Below are 22130 nucleotides of genomic sequence, written 5' to 3' on the forward strand. Positions count from 1 at the left end.
TCCTCCTTCCTAGCCACCCTGAGAAGCAGAATAAAAGAGAATCTTTATGGATCAGCATAACCACCACAAAATAAAAGCTAAAGAATTGAGAGATCCAAAGGTATAATACACTTGGAAAGGCCACTCCAAAGCCACAACCAGAAAAGCCCAGAAACAATGTCAACTTAATAGACGATCACCCCTCTGCAAAGGAGAAAATCAAATGCGTGACAGGATTTTGCCAAGAACTTTAGGAGGTTTCAAAAGTGACATGTTTATTCCAGAAATTAAAAAAGAATTAGTTTTCACCCCAAAAGTCTCTGCAGCATAGCTAAGGATAAGCTAAAAATTCCAGAAGAGGGAATATACAAGTTAAGAGAGATCTTTTACAAAGATGAACTATTTTAAAAGTATTAAAGATAAAGCAAACTATTTAGAAGGAAGCTGAAAAGACTAGCATAAAAGAAATGGTCACTTAAATGAGCTAAGACTATGAACACTTTTTATAAACCTGTTTTTTTAAGAGCAAAAACTAACACCAAATAATATGGACAAATATGAAGTAATGAAGACTTATAAAGATGGCTACTTATAAAAGCAGGTAAAAGGGTATTTGGAAAATGTAAACATTTATTAAATAAGCAGACCCAGATGGCATGCATACTAAGGTGTTAAGGGAACTAGCTAATGTACTTACTGAGTCACTTACAATTATTTTTGAAAAATCTTGGAGAACTGAGGAGAGATCAGAAAATTTAAAAAAGGCAAATACCAATTTTCAAAACAGGGTAGGAAGTGAATGCCTTGTAAATACCTTTAAAGTGATAATAATTGTCAGTAAAAATTTAGAATAATTTGAGAAAAGCATTCAAACTTCTAGGATCCAACAAAATGATGAGTAACACACAGAGGGATGTTTAAAAAAATCATGCCAAATTAGAATCTACTTCATCCTGAATCTCATCAGACATTATACGCCAAATCACTTATTTTTGGCTTAGATAATATACATAATCATATGGACTGAAATTTTCTATAAGTGGCCTACGTCAGTGAGTGGATATTTCAAATGCGTTGTCACCAGGGAGAGTGTTGAGGTCCATCCTAAATTAAAATATTTACTAATGATCTAAAAAAAGTAAACAGCACGCTGGCAAAATATGTTAGTTCTAAATTGAGAACTATTGTTAACATTGGGCAAAACAGAAAAAAATGATACCATACTGATACAAATTTGAAGCAATTAAAAATGTAGATTCCAAAAACAAAACTTGAAAAAAACACTAAATAAAAACATTAAAGTGAAAGAATTTAAAGGACATAATTTAATGGAAAGGATAGATTAGTAACTAAAGATGAGGTAAGAAAACAATGGATAGCAGATTCTTATTTCTTCATCCATCATTGCCCCAAACACACACAAGCGCTAAAAAATACATAAATAAAAGCATTATATCATGGATCAATCTTAGACCATACACAAAATGGCACTTAGAGTGTTGGTCTTCTAGTACCATAAAGAGGCAAAGCGAGAAGGAATTGCAAACAGAGAGACAGAATTGAGAAGTTATTCCATAAGGAAATTTTAAACAGTAAGACACGAATGGCTTCAACTAAAAATATAAAAGGTAGAATATGAAAACTTTCACACAGGAAAACATGAACACTGGAGATCTGGAAAGTCATATGGGAAACCTACACTGAAATGGTGACATACGATGTGTGGATAAACCATCAAATAGCATACAGCAGGGAATAGGATGGAAATGAACTAAAGAAGCTGCTTTATCATTCTTAGTTCTAACATGTAATTCTGTGAAATTACTTGGTTTTCAGTTATCATCCAACCCAGGTAGCTTACAAAAAAATCTTTTTTTTCTAGTTTGATTTTCCTTTCCACTATAACTAGAGGTAATAAAACTCTAAAGGGACAAAAATCAGCTGCCTTCTATTCCAGAAGAGTAACATCATGCAGCTAATAAAAATTAAATGAACCAAACAATCCTCACCCTCCAGAGACAAAATTAATAGAGAAGTTGAATTATATACACAGAAATGAATTCCTAGGTACATTCTCTGTTGCAGGGAAACTAAAACAGTAAAGCATGGAAATCCAGATGAGTAAAAATATTAACAGCCTCACTAAGAGCCTTTCGGATGAGGTAACAAGTATGAACAATAGATCCTACTTTGGGAAGGTTCATGGGTGTCCTCAGCCGGGTCCGGACACTCTTCATTAGTATACGCTGCTCTGTTGGCAGCAAATGATACTTCATGGCTTCGATGAGGTAATCTTTGCAAGCACTGCTATTCTTGACCAGTGCTTCCTCTTCCACCCTCTGTGAGAAGAAACCACACAACCCCATGAGGGGACAGCTATTTCATAATAAAACTAACAAACAATAGTAAAGAGGAGGAAAAAAGCAAGTAACTGTCCTCTCTAATTCAAACTAAAAGTTACAGTTAGAGTATCACTAAGAGAAAAATAAATGAAGCCAAAAAATGCTCAAGTATCTGGTCTGCAGAGAAAAACATGTATAAGTAATAAAGAACAGTAATGAAAATTATATACTCAATATCAGCTATAGAATAATCTTTAGATAATATTATATCCACCTATTTCTTATCTTTAAACATCAAGCTAAATAGTATGAAAAACAAGAAAAAAACGTAGCAGAGTCCTTCATGTGGGGTAGGCAATACTAATACATTAAAGGCTATGTGTTTCAAACTCAAGATGGCAAATAAAATATCCAGGAAAGGGATTCAAAATACTTTATAACAATGGGCCTACACCACAATTAAGTCTTGTCTTTGCTATCCCTGACCTCAAACGCAGAACAGGTTTTTTCTCTTCATTTTCTTAACAGCAGAGTACTAATGATTACACAGATCACAAAAAATAATGAGGCTCTGAGAAATATTTCCTCAGATGGTTTCAATTATAAAAATGTGGAAATGTTCCTAGTAGGATGATAATAATAAAAAAGGAAATTTATAATTTGTTTAGAGACTACTAAAGATCCATTTATACCTATTTATTTCAAATAACCTGGTTTTCCTCAGCTTAGAAATAAAGATAACAATCAAAGGCCTGCCACTGTGAAATTACGAAGTAGAATTAAACAGTGCTGGTATAGAATGTCAAAATTCCATTTCTGTAGGGCAATCAGAAGAGGCTATCAAAGGAAAACAAAGATGTAGAGCAGTGGGGCAGAGCCACAGGGGTTTACTTAAATGACCTCAAATACTGCGTTGATAAGCTCTAGTACTTGCCCAATCAGAAACAGGGCAAACAAATTTCTAAGACTGGGGATGGCCTAAGAGAAAGCAGCAGCCAAGGACAACAGGTGCCTTTACGGCCCTCTGTCCTGTGGCCCATGGATCAGTCAGTACCCTGTAACTCTTACCCATTTTGTAACAGGGATCTACCTGTAGTCAGCCCAGTGATATGCTGCTACGTGTATTCACGTATTTTGCATATACTTTTACCTGAACTAAATATTCCCGAGGGAGCAAAGGTAACCGTACATGTTCCATCAGCCGAGCCATAAATTCTTGCCTTACATCTTTATCATGGTTCACCCAAGCTATTACTGCTTCAAACACCTTGTGGAAAATACGGGGAAAAGGGTAATGAGTTATGTATCAAGGCAACGGAATAAAATATGATGAGACGACATTTCATAACACAACTTTTGCTAATACATCCAAGTTTAACCCATGGCTCAATGTTTTTCAAAATCCTGACTTGTGATATACTTAAAAAGCCATTTACTGCCCAGCCAGACGTGGCTCAGCAGTTGAGCGTCGACCTAGGATCCAGAAGATCACGGTTTGATTCCCGGTCAGGGCACATGCCCGGGTTGCGGGCTTGATTCCCAGTCAGGGGCGTGCAGGAGGCAGCCAGCCGATCAAGGATGGCTCTCTCATCACTGATGTTTCTGTCTCTCTCTCCCCCTCTCCCTTCCTCTCTTTGAAATCAATAAAGATATATTTAAAAAAAAAAAAAAAAGCCATTCACTCAAATTCTTTCCTTTTTCCATTTGGTATTTAATAAATATTTTTTCTAGATTTACTGAGATATAATTGACAGATAACATTGTGTAAGTTTAAAGTATACAATCTTAAAGTATTGATCTGATATATTTATATACTGCAAAATGATTACCACCATAGCTTTAGCCAATACCTCCATCATGTCACATAATTGCCATTTCTTTTTTTGTGGCAAAAACATTTAAGATGTACTCTCTTAGCAACTTTCAAGTATTTAATACAGTATCGTTAACTACATCACCATGCTGTACATTAGATCGCCAGAACTTATTCATTTTTTTATAACTGGAAGTTTGTACACTGACCAACATCTCCCCATTGCCCTTACTACCCAACTCCTTATAACCTTCACTCTACTGTTTCTATGAGTTCAACTTCATTTAGATTCCTTATACAAGTGATGTCATATAGTATTTGGCCTTCTGTCTTATTTCACTTAGCATAATGCTCTCAAGGTCCATCCATGTTGTCACAGTAGGTAGTAGTTCCTTTTTTCTCATGGTTAAACAATATTCCATTGTATACATACACCACATCTTCTTTATCCATTCATCTGTTGATGGACTCTAAGTTGTTTCCATTATCCTGGCTATTGTGGACAATGCTGCAATGAACATGAGAATGCAAATACCTCTTTGATATCCTGTTTTCATTTCCTTTGGTTATATACCCAGAAATGGGATTGCTGGGTCATATGGTAGCTGTATATTTAATTTAATAAGTACTTTAATAGTACTTTTAGATATTTAGTGAGTACTTTTCACTTGGTATTTACTCTGCCTTTCACCAAATACATTAGCAAATCTTGAACCTGAGTGGTAGCTATGATAACATTTCCAAGTTGAATTTGGTTCTATTTGCCTAGATTTAAATCTCAAGTCCCTTTGGAATAAAGCACCCCAAATAATAAATCAAAGTGATATTTTGGAATGAAAATCATGTACCCTTAAAAACAACTCATCTTTGGCTTTTTCTCTAGGTTTACAAACAAATGTTGGACCATACACTTCTAAACTGAGAGTGTGCAGAACAGATTAGAATTCTCTTTTGTCACAGTAGTAGAATATATTAATTCATTCAGTCAACAAATATTTACCAAATGCCTCTATGTGCCAGACGCTAGGGATGAAGAGTCTGTGAATTCTACCTACTATTTCTTGGTTCTGTCTTCTCTTCTCTACCCATTTCTACCATTCTCCATCAGATCCTATTGCTCATGGGTATGGCTTCAACATCCTTCTACCTTACCCCCACACCACTTTTGGTCCATTATGCACATCACCGATGTGATAGATAGCCTCCAAAGATGATCCCCTAATAAATGACATCTCCTGCTATCCACACCTTATGAGGTAACCTCCCACAGAGAAACTACGCTGGCTTTGTATAACCAATAGAATATGGTGGAAGTGGCACTGCATGACTTCTGACACCGAGTCATAGGAAGCCTTGAAATGCTCATTTGAGAGAAGCCAGATGTTAATGCAATGTGCAGGAGAGCTAAAGTCCCACGTATATTCCTCCAGTAGAATCATACCAGCCATTCAAGCTATCCCAGCTGAAGCCCCTGACACTGTAGCATAGGGATAAGCTCTCCCTATAGACCCTGCATGAATTCTGCCCACAGAATTGTAAGCATAATAAAGTGGTATTGTTTTATGTCACTATTATTTCAGGGTGGCTTGTTATGCAGCAATAGAAAACCAGAAGAGCCTTCATTTCTATAATGCAGGTATGATAGTATTCTCCTACTGCTTAAAACCTTTTAGAGGTTTTCATCAGTAGGATGAAGTCAATTTTCTTTAATATGGCTGAGAAGACATTTTATTATGTCATCTTCACATCTTATTTCCTACCACTCTGCCAAACATATTCTAAACTCTAATCATACTGAACCAACTGCATGCAATTATTCTCTCATACCTCTTTACATCTGCATGTTCTGTTCTACCTGGAATGCCCTTCCCATTCTCACCCATCCCCATTTCTATGGCAAACTCATACTCATTTTTAAAAACTTGGATCATATATCTGGACCAAGTTGAACTCCCATTCCCATACCCACACCTCACAAGAAAGAGCAAATGCTCCTACATTACCCTTTACAGCATTCTATAATCATTTACTGGCTGTCCCTCTAATCTATGAGCCAAGAATTCTATTTTGTTGATCTTGTACCTAAGACTCTATGGCAGTGTCTGGTACGTGGCAGGCACTCAATACATGTCTACTAAAGGTGACTAGGAATGCCTTCCTCTCCTCTGTATTTCTAGAGTGCTAAGGTTATACACCTCACAACCAATTATCAGATATTTTTTCATATGGTGAAGATTGGACTAAATGTGTCTTTCTACCTTCAGGTGCAATGAATATCCTTAAAGAACAGAACTAAAGTTTACACAACTTCAGATGCAAAGTACACAAAGAAAAGGCACCAGTTTTACTTCCTCCAAACAGTGTGTTCACAAACTTTTGTGCCCTGATTCCCATGGGCTACAAAACTCACCCAAAGGGAAAAAAGCCACTCAGAGAAGCTGCTCCCTCCACCTATAGGAAAGGTGCAGGTGGCTGCAACCCAAAACGTGGAGAGACAGAGGCTACAAGCAGATGAAGGAGCTGCACAGTGCTCTGGAAGTGAGGGCAGAGCCCTGGTAGGGTTTGGGGTGTAAGTAACAGGGGACCAGTCTGAAGGAAGAGAACAATCACAGATGTTCAGTCTGGAAGGAGCTAAACTTTGCCATCCAGGGCAACTTTTTCCAACTTACATGATGGTGAAATTACTTTAGTTTGAGAAATATTGCATCTAGCTGTGGGAAGGAACCCAGTTCCCAAAAGGCATTTGTTTTAGACAGCCTGAAGTGTGCAAGTTCTTGCTGTAGAGGTCAAGTACAAAACTCTAATGCCTAACAGTTTACGAAACCTCCTAAGGAGTGCACAAACAGTAATTTACACAGATAATCAACAAGTCAACTAGCTGAATTTAACTTCCAGATCAAAGATCACTGGCTGGCACTACACATACAGGATCACCAAGTTATAAACAAAGTGAAATAAAGAAAAGAAAAATACTATATCATGTACACTGGGAAAAGAAATATATACTTACCTTCTCTTCTGAGGATATGGTAAGTTTGTCGCTTGAGATTAAGCTGCACACTTGTTCAATGCCGAGGTTAAGAAATTCTTCACTAAGTACGACATCTGCAAAGTGTTGCTCTGTTTGGAGGTTAAAAAGTAAACCTATTAACACCAACATTCCATTATCATAGTTTCAAACTGCTGAAAAAAGAAGAGATTTTTCTTAATCTAATCCAATAATGAAAAAAAGAACTGTATTTCCTCAAGGTAAATGATCTCAACATGGGTGCCAAGACCCCTCAATGGGAAACAGATAAGTCTCTTCAACAAATAACATTGAGAAAACTGGATGTCCACATGCAGAAGAATGGAGGAGGGCTCTTAAGGTTATTTTGATTGGTAATCTATGAGCTCCATGAACTTGAATATCCAAACCCCTTCCCAGATTTCAGAAGTCGTCAACCATTATTTCTTTAAACAAGCCTTGTGCCCCCTTCTATCTCTGGAACTCAAATTATTCACAAATTGGTTCTTTTGATGGTATCCCGTAAGTCTCATAGGCTTTCTGATTGTTTTCCAATGTTTTTTCTTTGTTCTTCTCTGGATAACTTCAAAGTTCCTGTCTTCAATCTAACCAATTCTGTTCGATCCAGTCTGCAGCTGATGCTCTCTAGTGCAGTCTTTATTTCATTCATTGACTTCTTCAGCGCCACAATTTCCGTTTGGTTCTTTTTTATGATTTCTATTCTCTTTGTTAAACTTCTCCTTTTGTCATGTACTGTTTTCCTAATTTTGTTGAATTGTCTTTCTGTGTTTTCTTGGAGCTCATTGAGTTTCCATAAAATAGCTATTTTGAATTCTTTATTGGGTAAATGATAGATCTCCATGTTTTTGAGTTTAGTTACTGGAAGATTATGGTAATCCTTTGGTGGTGTTACATTCCTTCATTTTTATGATCCTTGGAGTTTTGCAAAACTGCCTTTGCATTTAAAGTAGTGATCACCTCCTCTAGTCTTCACTAACTGCCTCTGGAAGAAAGAAACCTTCCAACAGCCCTGCTAGAGATTCTGAGGCTTTCTCTGGGATTCAGTTCATCAATCTCTCTCGAAACATGTAACCTGAAAATGAACTCGATTTCATAGATATGAAAACAAAATGGGCAAAACAAAATGTGACAATCACTTCACATCTTTCGGGACAAAATTACATTATTGATTTCTGTTGAATACACTATCAACTAAAACCTTAACATCTTTGAATTGGCTTGGCCAACAGAAGCCTAATACTTGTCACAAAGCCAAGATGAGAAATTCTTCCCTTTCACTGAGTGAGTTCTTATTCAGCATACCATACCTCAGTAAGGTACAGTCAAAATTAGCAGCTATTGCACACTGGCAATAAATATACACTAAAATGTACCTACAAAGCATTTACCTAAAATGTAACACTAAAAGGAAAGTCATCTCAGTGCTTAGTCTGTTTCCTCTACTTACATCCAGGGTTAGTTCCCATATCCACAATCTTGCTTCAGTCACCTCCTATTTCATTACCCTTGTTATCACTCTTTACCAACCTCATCTATTGTTTCCACACCTTTCACTCACATGTTGAGAAATTATTCTGTTTCTAGCAGAAAGCTTTCACTGTGACAATAGTAATTTGCCTTTAATGGTTTACCACCGCCACTGAGTAAAGCCAACTAGTCATACTGGCATTCAATGATCAGTTCCATTTCTCTGAACAAATCCTATCACCGCAAAAGGACATAATTCCCAGTGGTATAGACTATGTCATAAATATGCAATATGCATTAAACATATGTAGTACTCATATAATATACATATGCATTCTTTATATAGAATATAAGGCTTTTCTTTACCCTCTAGAGCTGTTGAACTTTCCTGTTTGCTATCCTCCTGAAAATAAGATAAACTTATCAAGAAATGAAAAACAATCCCTAGGATTTGTCACTTCAAGTCTATAGGTCAGGCCCCTCATCCCAAATTAAGTCCCATGAATTCAATAACAGAAGTCCAAAGTTGTGCTTGTTCTGTTTTGTATATACCCTGTGATGGGGTACAAACACTCTATTTGATTTCTAAGCACCAAGCAGCTTTTTGATAAAAATTAAATGCCATATGGAGTCCCTAAAATTCCTCTATACTCCATCTAGATTCTCATCTGAGAAATGAGGGTAATTGCATGGATAACAACAGTATTTTAGACCCACATTTGGGCTCTCCTCTGAGAGACAAAGTGTTTTGGAGAAAATAAAGATATCTCTGGTCTTCATTTTCCTAATTAATAAAATGAAAGTGCTAGGCTAGATAAATGCTGTTTCCTACAAGTACTAATACTCTATAATTCTTTGATTCTGAATATTACTAGTTTCTAGGAAAAAAAAAATTCATCTATGTATTTCCAGCAGTTCCATTAACACAGACAGTTTTAGTGAAACCTGGAAACAGCTCACTTTATCTCAGCTGGAAAAACTGTCAACAAAGAAGAGCATGGAGAGTTTGCTAGGGCATAAATGAGGACCATACTGAATGCCAGAACATAAAAATGATTAATCCTTTTAAGAAGTGTCATTCAAGTCGACAAGAATTCAGTCAAGAAGTGTTATGTATCAAATACTTTCACAATTCTCCAAAGAATCTTCTGTATCAGTCAATTAACAATGCAATACACCCTTGAATAATTAATCACCTATTCTTTGGTATGCATGTCACACAGTCAAGACTAGTAATACCATTATTAAAACCACTCTCTCAATGTAAGTTTCTTTCGAGAGGGCAGCCTTCAAAATCATGAGCTTGTTTTGACAGATGTTTACCCTAAGCAGCAATTCCTAACCTAACTAATAGAAAAGTGGGCAAGTGATTGAAGTAAATTGATTGCAGAAGATAATGTTATGAGAACTGCTTTCTTGAGAGAATAAGGCATAATCTGAATATACTAAATTTGGGTGTGAATTGACTATTACTGGCCTATAAACTCCTTGTAAGCAGAGGTTAAACTGTATTAAGCCTGTTATCACCCACGGCTGTTTGGGCAATGCCAGGCACATAAAGAGGGTAGCTCTGAAATGACTGCCCATTGGGTCTTAGCTGAACAACCAAGAAAATAGCTAGGAAAACTGGGACAAGAAAGCACAGATTTATGAAAAACACAAGCACAGGAGAAGGTAGCACAAAAGACAGTTACCACAAAAAATGAGTCCCTGGAGTTCCAAATACTAACAAGGTCCTTCATGTCCTAGGATTGTGGTCTAAGGCGGCAAGTGGGTTTGCAGAGGAAAGATGGTGGTCACAAGGAGCTATGAAAGGGGGTCTTCAAGGGAGCCAACAGTGCGGATCTGAAAGTGGCTGATGGCAGGGAACACCAAGTGTAGTGGAGAAAGGCAATCTAAGTGTCAAAGACAGAAGTATGCCTGGAGGCCTAGAGAGAAAATGGCCTGCACAGAGAATGCTGCAGATTGAAAAACAGCCAGCCAGTGCAGAGCCTAGGATGGTGACAATGGCAGAACAATAGTCTGGACGTGATACCCTTTTTTTTTATTTCAGAGAGAAGAAGGGAGAGGGGGAAAGAGAAAGAAACATCAATGATGGGAGAGTCACTGATCAGCTGCCTCCCACAGGCCCCCTACTGGGGACTGAGCCCTCAAGCACGGCATGTGCCATGACCAGGAATCAAACCATGATTTCCTGGTTCATGGGTCTATGCTCAACCACTGAGCCACTCAGGCCGGCTGGAGGTGATACCCTTTTACCTACCTGCCCAGTGAGTCAGGGGGAATGGTCCCTTAAAGTTTGCCCCTGCCCCTGGCCGGGTAGTTCAGTTGGTTAGAGTGTCACCCTGATGTGCCAAGGTTGAGGGTTCGATCCCCGGTTAGAGCACATACAAGAATCAACCAATGAATACATAACTAAGTGGAACAACAAATTGATGTTTCTCTGTCTCCCTCTGTCTCTCTCTCCCCCAATCTCTCTCAAAATCAAAAAATAAAAATTTTGAAAACAAAAAGTTTGCACCCAACATGCAAGTTTGGAGGGAAAGCAAAGTTTCATTTAAAACAAAGGAAGAGAAGTACACATGAAAATAACTGGGCATATTTTTAAAAAAGAAAAAAAGATGAGTGTGCAAGCATAGAGGAAAGGCTAAAAGCAGAGCAGAGGAGTGTGGGGTGCCTAGACAGGCCTAGGATGTATAAACAGATAACAGAGTTAAGAGCAAGAAGAGAATGGGAAATAAGCTAAAAGCACGTCAATGACTGCAGAAGAGGACTTCTTCGCAGGTAGTTCTGTTACTGAGGAATGCTGTTTACCAACCCTAGATTTTCACCGAGAACTCTGGCTTGAAAATGATACTATAAATTTCCCCAAAGGTCAGTTAGAACTGATAACTAAGTAGCTTCCCAAATTTCAGTGGGGGAATGGTGAGATGTAGGAATGACTAAGAATCTGAAACCATTATTTCCCTTAAATTTATTTGAAATTCTTACAATTCAACCACTGGCAACTTTTATCAATGAGAAAAGTTAAATAAAATTTGTATTTCAAGTTAAAATTAAAATCTAACTTTCCAAAGAGTCTTTTGCTGGGACTATTAAAAATGCATCTAAACTGTTAAGTTCAGTTTTTATCTCCTCTATATTTTTAGCCTCGCAAAAATACTAAAAACAAAGGTCTTAATGATTTGGAAAATGGTTAAAATATGAATGTCACCCAAAACACATGAGAAGTAAGATACTATACACACAAGCTTTCTCCAAACAAGTCCATACACTTGGCATTAAGGTGTGAAAATTTTATTTTTAGGTATGAAGCAAAAAATCATTTTGTTGCTGGAGAAATGAGTGGATGGAATTTCTCCATCACTAGTGGGAGTGGGGTTCTTGTGATATCTTGAGAAAAGGAATTTTCTAAGACTCACACAGGAAAATGAGTGATTTTTATTTGTGTGGAATTATATCTTTTGGTTTCCAAAATTCCACTGTCTTTACACCAGTCCTAGAAAACATGCAGCTGGGAGTTCAGTAGAGCTAAAAGCAGGGCCAGTGTCCAGGTTCCGTTCAACGGTGGAGCCAGGTCTGATGTAGCATTAGGGTAAAGTCCACTGGTGCACTGTGTGGAGTACATATGACTGTGGACCACAGAAGTGAGCACAGAGCGTGGAAACCCCTCAAGCCACAAGTAAGGCGAGAGTAACGAGAGAGAGAGAAAGGGAGGGAGGGAAGGAGGTGCACGGGGGGACGGGGGGGCACATGCCAAGAGAGAGAACTGGGCATGTGTCAATTGTCCAGTCCCTTCCCCCAGCGATCTAAGGAGAACAGACTTGAAGAAGGTTAACTGCAGCTTCCTGGTAAAGCTGTATAAATGGCATTTCTATATTATCTAGTCTCCCCTTTTCTTATTTCTTGTTAAATAATAACCAGGTTATTATAATGGTATCAAGTTCATATAGCTTTTTAGCTAAGAAAATAATCACTCAAGAACATAACAATGGCTAACTATAGTCCATGCCTCAACACACAGATAATTGAACCTGGCTAGTCTGGTAGCCCTCAGTTATTACTGGTTTGAAGCTGTTTACCATGTGCCCTGGAAAAGCCGCATGGGCCATGTGAAAGGCTGTGACTGCCAGCAGGATGCTGTTGAAGTCATAAGAGTGCATTAGGAAGCAAGGGTTCCACACCCTCCCTGCTCAGACTTTCTACCTTTCCACTTGCTCTCTCACATTTTTACTTTCTCTAAAGATATTGTATTATGAAAAGTAAGCATGAGTTCATAGACGAGATTTCCACTAGACACCTTAATTCTTTCCTTACACCTGTCCAATTTAATTATAATGAATACCAGAAAGCTCATTTCCAATCTGCAAGAGAAAGGAATGAAGCAGATCTTGTATCCAGAATCTCCGGTAAGTTTGTAAAGGATGAGGAGTGCTCCAGTCTCCTAAGCACAGTCATGCCTCGGGTCAGAGAGTAAGTGTCCTGAGGTTACACAGGCTCTCTTTACTTTTGCACCCTGTCTCTCCCTCAGATCCTCTTTCTCTTCCCTTTTTTCCAAGTACGTAGGTATGTATGAACTCTTCTGATGCTCTTTAGTTCTTCCTTTCCTTCTTTCTTGCCTAAATAGAGCTATCACAGGCGCTACTTGGCCCACTGCCTATGAGAGGGAAAATAAAAAGATATTAACTTTCTCTGCTGTCACTGTCCTCCTTCGCTCTCCCAGATCTTTACACATGCTCTATGATTTGAACTTGAAAGTAATTTAGGAGTTTGGGTATGGTCACTGAAATTTCACATGTTTAAAATTATAAGGATGAACTATATAGATAAAACAGAATGGCAGAATTGCTTGAAAATGATACAAGAGGATGCAAAAATTTGTCAAGCTGCAGACTTATGAGTTGTGCCCTTTTCCCATATATATATATTAGACCTCATTAAAAAGTTTACATATAAAAAAGTAGTAACAGAGGAGGGGAAAGTGAAGAGGGGTATAGAGGAGAGATTACCCATGAGTTGACAACTCTTAAAGTTGGATGATGAGTATCATTCTATTTTTTATGTTTTGTAGTTTTTTGTAATAAAAGATATTATAAAATATTGCTTGTAGCCTGGCCAGCATGGCTCAGTGGTTGAGCATCGACCTATGATCCAAGAGATCGCGGTTCGATTCCTGGTCAGGGCACATGCTTGGGTTTCGGGCTCAATCCCCAGCAGGGGACGTGCAGGAGGCAATCAAAAGCTCTCATCATTGATGTTTCTCTCTCTCTCTCTCTCTCCCCCTCTCCTTTCCTCTCTCTGAAATCAATAAAAATATGTTTAAAATATATATATATATTGCTTGTAAACTTAAGATGCTCAGGAAATTTAAGATTCAGGAGCAGTTTCCTACTTGGTGAACTGTGGTGACGTGGGTGCACACAAGGAGGGCATGGAAATTCTGTACCCTTTCCCAATGCTTTGCCCTGTATATTTCTTCCACCTGGCCTGTTCCCAAGTCATACCCTTTTGTAATAAACTGAATTCTAGGATGTAACTCCAAAAGATACACACTCCGACCTTCAGAGATTTGCTGACCTTCAATGGTAAAACCAAGATGACGTACACCAGATTATCACTTGAGCAGTTTCAAGGTCCATATCAGAACAGAGTCTGCTGATCTGCATGCAGAGAACTTTTCAACCCTCTCCCCTTGATCTCTTTGTTCTGTTTTCCCTCTTTCTCCTCATAAAAACCTCTGCCTGCACTGAGGTGTTAAGATGGTCTTTGGGACAAGAGTCCCCCATCTTCTCAGGCCGCCAGCTCTTGAATAACCATTTTTCCTTACATAAAAAAAAAAAAAGATTCAGGGGCATGGTATAATAGAAGTACATCCTTTAAGACTAGACTTTGATTTAAAAGAGTGCATTAAAAATGAAAAAACAATTTTTCTTTATAATTTTGCTGAAAGTGACAATAATTATCCCACAAAAAATTCTTGGAATAATTACAAAGAACTCTAGAAACCAAGATATGGAGGTGTTCTACTTTTGGTGGAAAATTGTTCATATTTTATAGTATACTATAATAGATTTAAGACTTTAAATACAAGAAACAAATAACAAAATCTATTCCCTGAAAGCACAGTAAATGAGTTGTTTCTGATACAGTAAAACTGTGAGTTCTAGTATATCATATATACCATGTACGGATATCTTTTGCCTTAATCCTACTTTATTCATTCTCTCCCCAGCCCCTTTCCTTCTCTCTTAAGAGTCAGTAATATTTATCAAGCACTTTGGAGACAACTAGCAGCCTGAGAAAGATATAATGTTAAATAGTGATCACTTCATGCAGAAAAAACTATCAAAAAACATATATGCTTCCTTGGTCTTCCTAATATAAGTCACTTAAAACCGGCACATTATGTCTAGCAGTTAATAGGTCTTATGGATTTAGAAGAAATATTTTCTACTTAGCTGAAGAACAGAATTGGCTGTATGAGAACACATCAATGGATTCAAATTTGTCTTTGGTTTTTCTTAAAATGACTCATCCCACTCAAAAGGTTTACATGAATATCATTACATATTATACACATTTCCCAACTTACAAAAGGGTTATGTTCTAAAAGTAAATAAGCTTTCTGGAACTCAGATCACATTTTCCTACTGAAACTATTTTATAAAGGGCAGTTAAGCCAATCAGGCCACCCTACAGAAATCTATAAAGCTCAAATTTACTGGACCTATTGTGTTTCACTGAAACACTGTGGGGGTTTTTTGTTTTCAATTAACCACCTTATACCATTATTTTTTTGATAAATGCAACAGGAATTCTGGGAATACTTCTCCTTTCCAATGCTCTGCATGTGCCTGTGCATGCACAGGTATGCACATGTACATATACACATACACATACACATACCCCCTTTACCCAGGTCTATGTGCCAATATGTCCCTTACTCATCAAATTAAAAATGAAGGAGCAGAGTTTAGACAAGGGGTTCTCAAATGTGAAGGCTGGAAGAAGTAGGGATTCCAGAGCTTATTAAGGGGCAGTAGTCATAGAAGGTCCTATAGTAACTGTCCCTATTGGGTCTCACAGATGAAAGGATTGATGGTAAACTATAACTTCCACAAGGTTTACCTTCCAGAAAGATGGTTAAAAAAAACCCAGAAACAACCTAATAGTCACTTTTAATATATATTTTTTAAATGTTTGTAAACTCAAAACAAAATAATTGGTTACTTTTGTGTTCTTTAGTTACATCCAAAGCTGAAACAAGAATCTCTCCTTCCCAGCTGGAGAGATGGGGGATCTGAGGGTCCTGCATAGCAACCAAGCTATAGCTTCCTTGACAATAGCAACAAGCCCTCCCTCTGCCACAGGGAGAGGATGTCAGCACAAGATCCTGGAAACCACTGTCCAAGGAGAGGGCTGCCTATATTACACCTGCTTTTCTATTCCACCCAAATGCATCTAGATTTGAATGCTTTGAAAATTTTTAAGCAACAAGATTATTTTCACGGATTCAAGAGGAGGGTGCAAAAGCCACAGAGATAAAAATGACTTCATTTCATATGTAAACACTTTCTTATATGACTATTAATTTGAAAATTTGAAAGAAAAATGCATAGGGATTCAATACTCATATAAAACTAGCTATTCCATTATTTAGGCCCAATACCGATTTACAGTGCTTTTCTTTTCAAGTTTAGAATTTTATGAGCATGCTTCAATTATGCAGTGCTACCATTATGACATTTTAAATGTATATTTATAACATCCAGATCCAGAAACAGGACATGACTTTCCAGAAATCACTATAGATTCATTTCAGAACTCAAGATTTCCAGATTCCTCCTGGTCTCTAACTCAGCAGACATCTGTTCGACTTGCCTGCATAGGTGTTGGCCTTGTTCAGAAGGTCTGTGCATGCATGCATATCAGCAAAAGCCCGGATTCCTAAGCAGTTGACAGGGTGAAGCTGAGATTCCAAAAATTCACAGCAAGTCTTCTTCACATCCTGTAACTGTAATAGACCAGCGGCTGGGAGAAGCACCTGTAATACACAAGTAAGCACGGTAAGGCAGCTGGCTGGAAAAACACTGTGACTATTTATCACTTCTACAGTGGGCACAGGAATTCCAGCCACAGCTTACGATCTGCATCCAGACCAATACACAGAAAAGTAATGTAACAATAATTTGCAAAATAAGAGTGATGCCTCTTCACATTCCCCATAATTTCTATGGAATCTTTCAAAGGTCTCTTCTCAGTCATAAGGATATAAGAAAAATTAGATCATATTAGATTTAATGGTTCTTTTTCTAAGCATAAATGTTCCTTTGAATTTTAAAAACAAGTAGTTAGGATGCTAGGGGGTACTATGGTTCAGTGAAAATGATTTTGTTCCCTTAGTTTGAGCAGTCATGAGCTTCAGTGATTTGTGGAGCAGGGGTCAGCGCAGAGTAGTGCATACCATAACAAAGCCTCATTCTGTCTTTCCACTGTCTGAACAACACAACAAACTGCTTCCCTTGGGGGTAGAACAATTTTCAATTCAATAGTCTCTAGCTATAAGCAGACAGTGTCTCTAGAATGTAATACAAATAAAAGGTAATTGCCTAGTAATGTCTTAATTTGTATTATTTGAATAACTTCAAGAAATTTTCTTTAATTATAGGTTATTCTATGGGAGTTACCCAGTATCTTCACTATAAATACTACATCCAATACTACAACTGCTTTTCAAATAGGTCAATGATGAAAACATTTTTCCTTGTAAGTGAATTAGTACAGTGCTATGTTAAGGACCACATCAGAAAGTCAAATTTAGAAGGAAAACTTCATAAAAAGAAGTTTTCAAACATCTGCCGTTCTTTTATAAAAGCCAAAAGGGGTTTGGGGGGGGAGCCAACTATTAGAACAACGGTCAATTTTAGAAAAGATCACGCTAGCATAAAAAATTAAATAAAGCCTAAGTTCCTTCAGTTATTGACTTTCATATAGGACAAGTTGTAGCCCAAAGAGAAAAGAGAAATAGTAATTTTGAATATCTTTTACAATTTTCCTAAATGTATGTAAGTTGCCCTAACTGTGAAAGAGAGAGTGCATCATGTCTTTCTGTAACACAAACTACTCTATTTTCTTAAAGAAACCACAGAAGCTTTAACTCTCAGATCTACAGGCTGTGTGTGTGTGCCCACAAGTATACAATCAAATGGTCATGAATTAAGAACTAAGAGGATAACCTATGTTTCAGTCCAATGCCACCAACTAATAATCGTTTTTTTCAAAAACATAAGAACAGTATGTAAAGATGCCTTTTCCTTCTGAATTTAAGAAAAATGTAAATAATGCTGTTTACAGCCAAACCTTTTGTGTAATATGTATAGTGTGTTTCATTATGTTATGAGAATGAATCTCCATGGAAGACTCTAATTGAGATAATTTGCAAATTGGAGGATTTTCTACACTGGCATAATTGTGCTCTGAAGCAACATGAAGTGTATCCCAAGACACTTAACAAATGCAGCCATTTAATTCAGCAAATGCAGATAGTTAAGAAAGTAGTCTTCAGCGTAAGATTCAATCTCTGTGAAATTTGCACAAATAGTAATGATCACCCATCTAATCAGCATTTTCCCAGAGACACACAGTGTGGTACAGGAGTATTCAAATTGTTTGGCAACGAAGAAAGACAGAGAGATACTTGGAGAAAAAAAAGCGGCTGAGCAGTTAGACTCACTCATGCATCATGCATTGTTGGTGGGAATGTATACAGGGGTTGGCAGAAGTTAAGTTTACAGTTGTGAGTAAGCAAAACATAGTTTACTCTTGTATTATTATTTATTATTGTATTATTTTCCATGCAAACAACTGTAAACCTACTTTTGCCCACCCTGTATTGGTTCAACCTTCATGAAGAGCAATTTGTATACTTCAATCAAAATTACAAATGCCCATATCCTCTGACCCAGCAACTCAAACTTAAAGATACACTAATATATACACAAAATCTCACATGTACAAGATAATCATGAGAGCATTATTGTGGGTAATAGAAGTTAGAAAAAAGCCTAAATGTCATAAAGAGACTAGTTACTTATAATAATATATTCAATGGACTACTCTGTAGTCATTCAAAAGAATAAGAAAACTATATGAATGGTATAATTTCTAAGATAAATACTTAAGTGAAAAAAATCAGTGTTCAGTTCATACTATACTAACATACATATATACACCCATACTTATATATGCATCTACATATGTAAAAAAGCAGCTATAATAGGCTTTAAGTTTTTTTATTTTGCTTAATTTCAACTTTATCACTACCAAATCCAGATCTATCTTATCAAGAGACTGAAATTCATAAAACTATAGAATCTCAGATCTGGAAAGGATAAAACAAGTCAGGTAGGACAGGAATATAAAAGTTATTTTAACTAGGCCATGCAGCTAGAAATTCACAATTAATTTTTTATTGATGGAAATCATGAGTCAAACGCCTCCATGCTTGGCAAACATATATTAAATATACCTTAAATGTTAGGCAAAGGTATAAAACAAGTTTATTCATCTTTTCCTTTTGTCACTAAGTCCTTCAAAAATTCCTTGGCTTTATGATGTGATTTTACTAGGATTAAACTTCAACAGCTCATAGTTATAAAGTTAATCATATATAGCTTCCAAAACAATTAATAAATGGCCGAGGCTTACTAACATGACCCCTGGTGACCATCAGTGACTTGTGATGAAAACAGGAAAGCAGCTAGGGCCACATGAACTTTCTAGATGATTCTGTGTATTAGTTGGATAGCCAGCTAAAAAATACAAAATAAAAAAAATGCTCCAAATTTGAGATGACCCATATCCCACAATCAGAACCACTCAAAACAGCTGGCAGCCTATGAGCTGGATGTCCTGGGGTCAAATCAAACCAAACCTCCTAGTTTGTCTGATGAAGAAGCCAAACCCTAGAGAGGCAAATGAGTTAGCCAAGTCAGGTCGCTGGTGAGTGGGAAGGTAGGGCCATAATCGAATTCACCAGCTCTTCCATCTATCGTTCGTTCCACTATCTTGAGCCCCACCTCAAGGTGCAGGATGGAAGTGCTTGTCTAAGTTCTAAATCTTCTATACTGTTCTTAGAGCAAGAGTAACAAAGATAATAATAATCACTTCAACAACGAATTCTTATAGTTGTTTCCATTTACTGAGTAATTACTGTGACAGGCACTGTGCTAAGCACTTGGCAGGTAATAACACCTCATTATCCCCATTACATACAAGTGAATACAAGTCTTGGTGAAGTGGGGTAACTTGCCCAAGGTCACACACCTGGTATGCAACAGTCCCAGTCTACTGTGAGCACAGTATTAACCCAAATGGGTATAATGTTTTTAGATGATACACAGATAAGTATTCTCATATCAACAGGAATATGTTTTTAGTTGCCTTCTATTTATTTTAGTAATATAAATTCTCAAGTAAATTAACTTAAGCAAAAACTGAGCCAATGTGAAGAAAAACATGAACTATTTAATAAAATCAGCAGCAAATATAGCAAAATCACAGAGGGGACACACAAGCTCCTGAACTTTAGAGGAATCTCCTGATTTGGGAGATCAGGTTTAGTATTCTAATCTTTCAATATCTGACAGTATTCCGATTCCTGTGATTTTCACACGGCACTAAAAAGGAAGAAAGTGCTTTCATCTGGGGCTACCATAATCCCACTGCTTATATTCTACAAAGTGGATAAACTGTGCTATTAGTAACAAATGTGGGAAATACCTAGCAATGTAAAGAGGTGGTTTCTTAATTTTCTATGAGTCAAAAATATCTTGGGCATTGTAACCAAGAGGTCTGAAAATAAAAATAAATAAAAAATAAAAAGCAAAAAAGAGGTTTGAAGAATTTATGTTTTTAAAACTAATTTTAATTTCTGAGCTCTGTAAAGCAAAGAAGCAGTTGAATAGTGCTGTTTCTTATATAAGGTATAACTATACTGATACAATAAACCTCCAGCCACATAGCATTATGATTTAATGGAAAATTTCCATTGGCTTTATTTTCCATATGCTTCACTGGTATTAACCCTGACACCGATGAAAACAATCTTAAGGCATTCTAAGATCCTGAAGTGCATTTGAAAACATCAAAGAAAAAGCAATTATATTTGCTATATATTCTGAATGTTAATGATATAGTCTAAGAATCTAAAAGTGATTAATTCCCATACAGTGTATATACTGAGGGAGGGAGGTCTACATTCCAAAAGCTAAAACATATCTCTCAGGTCTGTCCAGCCCTAAGAAAAAATGTAAAGCGGGCAGTTTGCCTTGGGGCCCAGCCATCACCTCTTCCTGCAGCCTCCTCCCTACACGTCTCTCCTTTAATTCTACTCGATCACCCACTAGACCCTGCTGTTCTCACCATGGTCTCAGATCCTTTCTGGTTACTACGAATAGCACTGCTCCATTTCATTTCCCTCATAACACTTACCACTGTCAAAACTGATCTTCTGCATTTGCTCCTATGTTTATTGTTTCCCTCCCTGCAAAACAATATCCACTCTATGACAGCAGGATCACATCTATTTTACCTCATTTTATCCTCAGGTACTAGAAAGATATCTAATAAATGAATCAACCTGAATGTAAATTAATTTGACACTCTGGTGAAGGTTTGTATTTTAAGAAATAAACTTTTGGATGTCCTTTGATACAGAAACACAAACTCGATTCCTATAATATATCCATCTGTATGGGTCTCTTGTGTCCTGCAAAATCCTCTCAGCCCCACCTCTTGCTCAAGCTGCCACTGCAGCTACCAGGTCCAAGTAGGCTTTGATCACCTTTGTAAAAATGTCATCTAGTAGTGGCTTCCCACCCAGGAATGCACTGGGGACTCACACCTGCCCAATCTGGAAGCTCAGAGGAAATAACACTTGTGGAACCACCCTTGACCAATCAAGAATGGTCCAAAGGAAGATGATGGATAAATACTTCCCCTTTTTATACCCCAAGGAGATAATCAAGACGAACTTCATAAGGCTCCTCAAAAGGTCGGTCCTGGTAAGAATAAACATGTTACATTTAGCTGTGGTCAAATCTATACCACATTTTGAATTGGTTTTCCCTCTTTTCCAATTCAAATACTCCATTCACTCACTATTGCTCTTTTGGATCACTTTCCAAATAAACTAGCTGCACAAAAGTCTTTGCTTCCAGGGAAACCATGGGACAAACTTGAATGTGAATATGATTAATTTTAAAAATAAGAATATTATAGTGCTGTGTATTCTGTCAAAAATTGGAGGGAAACTTAATGTCCAATAACAAGAGACAGATGAGGTAAATTCTGTAATATCAATAAAACTGAGTATTTTGTATTAAGAGATATTGTAGACAAATATTTAAGACTTGAAAAATGTTCCCAACATATTTAGAATAAAAAAGCTAATTTCTAAACAGAATATAGAGTATGATCCCCCCCTTTTTTAAACACACAT

General features: G+C 37.2%; 1 protein-coding gene across 1 annotated transcript in view; it reads right to left on the reverse strand.

The window, feature by feature from the left end:
- The window catches only part of KLHL2 (kelch like family member 2), an 80977-nt gene that overhangs the window by 18295 nt on the left and 40552 nt on the right, over positions 1–22130 (reverse strand). Inside the window, exons 5-8 of the mRNA XM_087816520.1 lie at positions 16511–16673; positions 7145–7254; positions 3472–3588; positions 2169–2318 (exon numbers count right to left, since the gene is read on the reverse strand). Coding sequence (XP_087672646.1) covers positions 2169–2318; positions 3472–3588; positions 7145–7254; positions 16511–16673 — 540 coding nt within the window. The remainder of the gene's footprint in view (positions 1–2168; positions 2319–3471; positions 3589–7144; positions 7255–16510; positions 16674–22130) is intronic.

This window comes from Miniopterus natalensis, chromosome 4, assembly GCF_054644295.1.
Source record: "Miniopterus natalensis isolate mMinNat1 chromosome 4, mMinNat1.hap1, whole genome shotgun sequence".
NCBI classification, from domain to species: Eukaryota; Metazoa; Chordata; class Mammalia; order Chiroptera; family Miniopteridae; genus Miniopterus; species Miniopterus natalensis.